Source organism: Argentina silus, assembly GCF_951799395.1.
Source record: "Argentina silus genome assembly, chromosome: 14".
Classification (NCBI taxonomy): Eukaryota; Metazoa; Chordata; class Actinopteri; order Argentiniformes; family Argentinidae; genus Argentina; species Argentina silus.
In genome coordinates, this window is record NC_139668.1 from 6586663 (window position 1) to 6593844 (window position 7182).

General features: G+C 41.0%; 1 protein-coding gene across 1 annotated transcript; it reads left to right on the forward strand.

The window, feature by feature from the left end:
- Positions 1 to 4530: 4530 nt before the first annotated feature.
- Positions 4531 to 5964, forward strand: trhrb (thyrotropin-releasing hormone receptor b; the record flags this gene model as incomplete). The annotated part of the gene is made up of 2 exons (XM_083684657.1): positions 4531 to 5313; positions 5539 to 5964. 2 exons carry the CDS (start codon positions 4531 to 4533, stop codon positions 5962 to 5964), a joined length of 1209 nt encoding a protein of 402 aa, XP_083540783.1.
- Between the last annotated feature and the right edge of the window lie 1218 nt (positions 5965 to 7182).

The following is a 7182-nucleotide window of genomic DNA, read 5'->3' on the forward strand; positions in this document are numbered from 1 at the left end:
TCCTGAGGCATGGCTGTGGGCGGTATTATCAGGTTGATTCTGGCCGATCAGGCAGTGAGTGACACTGATGGACTGCAGAGTGATAACTTATCGTGATGTCTATTGACTGTACCCTGTTGTGTATTTACCATTAATTGGGAGGGGGGTCAGGTTCAACACACAAGGCAGGTTCTTTATGACTGTCCTTGAGTCATGAGACTGCAGGGTGGGTGTGTGTGTGTGTGTGTGTGTGTGTGTGTGTGTGTGTGTGTGTGTGTGTGTGTGTGTGTGTAGGTGGGTGGGTGGGTGTGGGTGTGCAGCCATACAGTTCTCAGTTGCCCTGAACTGATTTCTTTTAGAAATGAACTGTCATATTGTCAGTAAATCACTCTGGTCAAGGGCCACTTTAGGTTGTAAAGTGGAAATACAGCACAGCTGAGTTATGATGCAAGTGACTGGAGAAATATATTGCATGCTATTGAAAACAAAGCAATATCTTCAACCTGAAATCATTTCATGTCAACACTATAACAGTGTTTTGGTGTGAAAGTGAGACAGGGCAAATTCATTCTTTAGTTATTTATTCATCTCTTATTTTCAGATGCACTTCTTATGACAATAAGGCTCACATTTACATCTCATCAAACTGAAAGTTTATTTGCATTTAGAATTTTTGCATTTGAAAGGGGAAACTAAGCATTACTGAAACCAATTATGAAAGCAATGTCATTGCATCTTATAGGATTATGTACGGTATTAGCAAACAAGTCGGTTTTATACCCAGATGAAGACTAATTTAGTATACTGCATAGAAATCCGGCAGAATGTTGCTGGGAAGAGCAATCAGTAGAGCAACAGTATGCAAAGCTACAGCTTACATACAAAGGCACAAACACAATCTTAATATAACAGTGAATTGCATTAATGATGATAATTCCTATAGCCTGGCCTACATGGTACATATTAAAGGCACAATCTGTAATTCAAACAACAACAAGGTTCTGATGGGGTAAGACAGTTGAACTAAGTTAATGAGGCATTTATAACTTGATATTCTTCAAGAATCAATTGCTATATATAATTTATTTAAAAGTCCCAAAATTGATGTACCAATCCCCAGATTGCCCCTTTAGGACCATTCTAACAAGAGCTGTGAAACACAAAGCCAATACAGCTTTTTATAAAATGATATATGACACACTATATTATGAATCGATCAATTAGATTAATATTCATTCATAAATGAATTAAGTGAATACATACATTGAATTAATACAAATCTCTCTTCTTTTCTTCTCTTGTGAGAAACTACTGTTACCTTTTCATTCCTGGTGTCATATCATGTTTGTCCATGGGGTGGCAGTAAAACTCTTAGAATAATCAGTATTCTATGACGGTTTGTCCTTCACATCGGCATCAGTCATCTCAAGTATGTTTTCAAACAACCTGAGATTAGAAACGGTTGGATAATGAGCAACACTATTCCATTGATGCCTCTCTTATGGTCAAAGGTTAATGGCTACCCTTGACTTCCAAACAGAAATGGAGCTTCTGGAAACTAAAACCAATATACTATAAACATGTATCAGAAGTAAGATTAATATTGAGCTGTACTCAAGTGCAATCCAATCAGAACAGACCTCTCTATATACTGTAACTAGTTTTCAAGCTAATAGTTTCTAAGGCCCATTTGTAACTAGGATTATATGTATATTTATATACAGGATTATACACACCACATCCAAATGTAAATAAAAAACATAATCCTAGTCACAAATGGGACTAACATGCGCTCATCATTCCAAAACAAACACATGAAGTGTAATAAACTGTCTTCATTACTGTGTATCAAGCTATAAAGAGAGTTGAAGGAGGAAGGAGGCTATTGTTGTAGAACATGAGTCCCAGCAGTGTTAGTCCACCTGTTGCTCAGAATGGGCTGCTGGCAACTTCTCTGCTTGTTCAAACCACCGTGACATAAATAAAGTCAAGCTTTGGCATGATGAACACCAATCTCAGCACGGTTCCTTTACCATCCGCACAGTTGGTGAGGGGGAGAGAGGATTCTCACGTCCACAGTGTTGTGTGGAAGAAGCAACTGTGGAATCCCAGATGAATCGGTCACATAAAGGACAAAGTCACATGGTCGCATCTTAAACAGTTTGGTTCTGTCACGTTTCTCTGAGAGAATGTTCGATGGCACTGGAGAAGATTATGAAGATGACTGATTTATTAGTGGCGATCAAACGTTGGTAAGAGAAAGTGATTCATCATCACATCACCTGAAAGGTCTCACCTTGCTTTGTGTCTTGTGAATATCTTATCAATGAATTGAGCTGTGTCTAAATAAAGGAGGACTAGGAATGGTGTAAAAACTATATTTGCACCATATCATTTTTACCTTGTGTTCATTTTTGTTACAGATAAAACCTGAAAACCCCAAAACTCAGGTCTTACTGTATCTTAAACTATTTTTATATCAATTCAACTATTAATCATCTCAATTAAATCAAGCGAGTTCGCTTGCACCCTCATATCATCATCATCATCATCATATAAAACTGTTCCTTGGGGAAGAAATAATGTAATCAAAGATTCATGTTCCTCTAATTTCACTATGCACTTACACTGAAGCTTAACAAGAATGCCAAGAGCCATTCATGCAGTATGCTCTGGAAATGCCCTATATGGCCGTAGCTTCCTGTGAGCTTTCATGCATCACTTTGTTTCTACTCTGTGCGCCTGAGAACATAAAATGGACAGAACTAAAGGTTAGAGCCATACTCTACACCAGTGGAGGCTGGTGGGGGTAGAAATCGGAGGACTGGCTCATTGTAATGCATGGAATGGAATGAGGAAAGTTTTATACCATTCCTCATTCTATTGCATGCATTACAATGAGGCCGTCGTCTGATTTCTACCTCCACCAGCCTCTCCTGCTCTTCACTAACTAAGTCTTACACAATGATGTGCATTCACACTGTGGCATTGGGAGCATGATTTCAGTTTATGCTCCAAGAAAAAAATGGCTCATGTCCATGTACTGTAAACAACACCTCCTTCAAGTCAGTGTTCTCTGCAAAGGCAACCAGCTGAGCATCATTGTACTGCAGCAGACAGTCCTATTATAGGCTGTCGTCATACTCCGACTGTCGACAGCTATTTTTCAAATCAAACGTTATTTTCCAAATTATTGAAGAATAATACTGTATGTTATTTCTTTGATAAGCTAGAGGGAGAGGTGTCTTACAGCATATGAATTGCAATACGCTGTGTCGTCATATAGATTGTGTTGACTAAATAAACCAACTCCTGTTTGAGTCAAACTTTGGTCACCTGTGAGAAGCCAATACATTACAGTGAATTATTATGAAATAAAGTTAAGATTCCAGCAAAAAATATCACACACACCATATTTGCAAAGGCGTGTTCGACCGCTGCCATCACTAATCATTAAAAAAGCAATAACGCATTCACACCTCAGAGTACAGTCACCATGCTCTATTTGTATCCACTTGTAGCAACCAGAAATGAAATGGATTTAACCACCGGAACTGCGGCTCACTTTGGTCCTAACCATTCATGTATATTTAAAAAATGGTTGCCTCAAAAGATGAGATGGTCTAGAGTAATAGAAGTGGTTTGTGCCAGAAACAAGTCGAAACCCATTTATGAAAACACATCTCTGCAGATGAATTCTGAAGTGATTAAGGTCCTCTATTTTGGTATACTTGAATGTGAGACCAATCAATATGCTTGAATGTGAGACTCAGATCAATGCTTTTCTCATATAATCACCAACACATGTGGTACACATGATTCCCAAAGATTAAAGTCGTCTCTATAGATAATCGAAGAACATAATACTATTGTATGACACTGACAGCATACTGATGGGGCACATACTGTATCAGCTTCCAAATAATTACTCCCATTTTTCCCAGAGGTGTGAATCTAAACCAACTGATTTAACAAACAAGACGACGACAATACGACCTTATTTAAGCTAGTTATGTATCATATTCACTGTTGCACAACGAAACTTGTAACGGGTAGGTTTTTTTCCAACTCCCCATTTCTCACATTGCGTAATGGATATAGCCTAGGTGCCAACAGAAAAGGATCAAAACCAGCATCACTCCCCTCATCATTTTCACTCAGACCCACTCTCTTCAGAGACAACACAGAGACTTCGATGCGCGCACATTCTCCGCTCCACTTGTTTTGGCTATGGATTAAATAAGAACGGGGAAACAACGCCGCGCCGCATCTTTTACGCATGAGACTCGAGACTCTGCTCGGGCTCATTTTTGATTGTGCGTAAGAAAGTTAGAAAAATAGATTGTTAAGATCTAACGTACAATATAGAATGGATATATTTTTTTAACTATTTGACTGCCACATTCTCTTTCCATACCCTGTAGGAGTAAGTAAAGGAGCCTACTCTACCGCGTAAAACGGACCACTATTTCATAGCTACATGAGGGCTAGACTATCTTGAATTCATTTTTCTCTTCCGACTCAAAATATTCTGAAAGCTTCGCTCTGAAGATGGAGAACGTTACTGAGGCTCCAGAGAATCAGACTTTGGGGACTTGGACCGACCGCACTATCGAATACAAAGTGGTAAGCACTTTGTTAGTGTTCGTTATATGCGCTTTGGGGATTGTTGGTAACGTTATGGTGATCTTGGTGGTGCTCATTACAAAACATATGAGGACCCCCACTAACTGTTACCTCGTGAGCTTGGCCGTCGCGGACCTCATGGTTCTAACGGCGGCGGGTTTACCAAACATCACCGACAGTATGTTCGGATCTTGGGTGTTCGGGCACTACGGGTGTCTCGGCATTACTTATTTCCAGTACCTTGGAATCAATGCGTCCTCCTGCTCCATTACCGCCTTTACCATTGAAAGGTACATCGCCATTTGTCATCCGATAAAGGCACAATTTCTGTGCACACTGTCAAGGGCGAAGAAAATCATAATGCTTGTATGGGTTTTCACTTTACTTTATTGCGTAATGTGGTTTTATCTGTCCGATATACAAGAGGTCGAGTATGAGAACGTGACCATCGTGACATGCGGCTACAAAGTTTCAAGACAGCTCTATTTGCCTATTTACTTTTTTGATTTTGGCATCTTTTTCGTTCTGCCCCTAATGCTTGCGACAATACTTTACGGGCTCATCGCAAGAATCCTTTTCCTGAATCCGTTACCATCTGATCCGAAGGAGAAAAGCAAGAATGGTCACAGCAACACCGCCACGGGCAACAAGATAACCAGTTGTAAAAACTCGCGCCACTCCAGCACCACCGCGACATCCCGCAGACAGGTGAGTTGCGGTTGAGCGCAATACATAGCCTAAATTTACTATTGGAAATCATTACGAATAGCCTAATCATAGATTGGTTGTGAAAATAATCAGTTGATAATAAGTTGATATCATAATAATGACTTATAATAGGCCATGATTTACCATTATGTTATCACATGGAACCGGTGTTTGATTGATTATTGGGCCGTTTGTCACTTTCTCCTTTCCTCTGGTCTGTCACAGGTGACCAAGATGTTGGCTGTGGTGGTTATCCTGTTCGCGGTGCTGTGGATGCCCTACCGCACTCTGGTGCTAGTTAACTCCTTCCTGGCCGAATCCTACCTGGACACCTGGTTCCTGCTCTTCTGCCGGAGCTGCGTCTACCTGAACAGCGCCATAAACCCGGTCATTTACAACGCCATGTCGCAGAAGTTCCGCGCCGCGTTCCGCAAGCTCTGTCGCTGCGGCAGGAAAGGCTCGGAGAAACCCACTGCGTACAGCGTGGCGCTCACCTACAGCGCAGTCAAGGACACGTCTATGGTGGAGAGCATCGACCACTTTACGACGGAGCTGGAGGAGCTCACGGTCACAGAGGAGCTTCTGCCGGACAAGAAGATGCTGTTTCAAGACACCTGTGTGTATGGCAAGGTGACTTTTAACAACGCATGATGCTGTTGCTATGGGTTTTGGAGAGTACTAAAGTGGACAGCACTAAAGTGGACAGCTACTTTGAGCCCGAGAGACAGCTCTGAACATGCTGAAGTGCTTGGTGTGAACTATAAATGTTGGGAGCTGTTGGGGTGTCTATAATCTGTCAAAGTGTGAAGAGTGTGTCTGAATGCAGCTAACAGGACATGTTTTTCTGGCTGCTGTCATTGAGGTGTGAATAGAATACTGTGCCTGTATTTGCTCACCGCTTATGTTGTGCAATGGCAATATCTGAGTCATCATAAAAAACATATTCTCTTTGTCATTTATGATAATTGTGAACAATGTGCATAGACAGATGACATGTTTCACCAGGGTCGAATAGAGCCCAACCAGACATTTGAGACAGTGACATTCAGATAAACCTCCAGCATGAATCATGAAAACAATGACGTTTTTGAAAGCTGTTCTCATATGTGCTGCATCAAAGAAGTAGCTCTTTTCAGTGACACAGAAAGGCTTCAGGAGGCCGACCTTCAGTGAAAGACCGTTCTCATCCCCTGAGAGTGAGATGTAAGGTCCCATGTGCAGAACAAGGTGAGGTTGCAAGATGTATTGTATCTCTCTGCAGACTGCAGATGTATTGTGTCTCTCTCCCTTCCCCCTCCCTCCCTCACACAATGTGAAACTCTGAAATAAAGAGACCACACAATTTGGACGACCCACCATAAGCTCTACTGAAGCACTTCTCCGTTTGGTATCACTAGCAAGTTGCTACAGTTTGATTGTTAATTTGATCAATGTATACAGTGTATGCTGCTGGGGTGTATTTGGAATCTGTTGCTTGCCTGCCTAGTTTTGTGCGATTTTGTGAGATCTGAATGTGGTGGAAACGGCTAAGAAGGAAAGGGATACTATAGAAATGCTGATTCTGTGCCGTTTTTTTACTGCCGAATCAATGGGATCGCTCCGGCTTCTCCTGTGTCAGCCTTGCCACACAAGGGGGACAATTGAGTAAGGTGCTATAACTGAGGTACATATAAATCACCCTGTGATATTTCTTATTTTTTTCTGCACACTGTCAAGCGTTGAATGGTTATTTGAATGTATAGTGATATCAATGGTTTTACCTTCCATTAATGTCTGTATTTGTTGACCTGAATATTAAATGGATCATGTATCATTGAATTAAAGTGATAATGTGATTGTTCTTGTATGCCATTTGAAATAGTTTGTTTG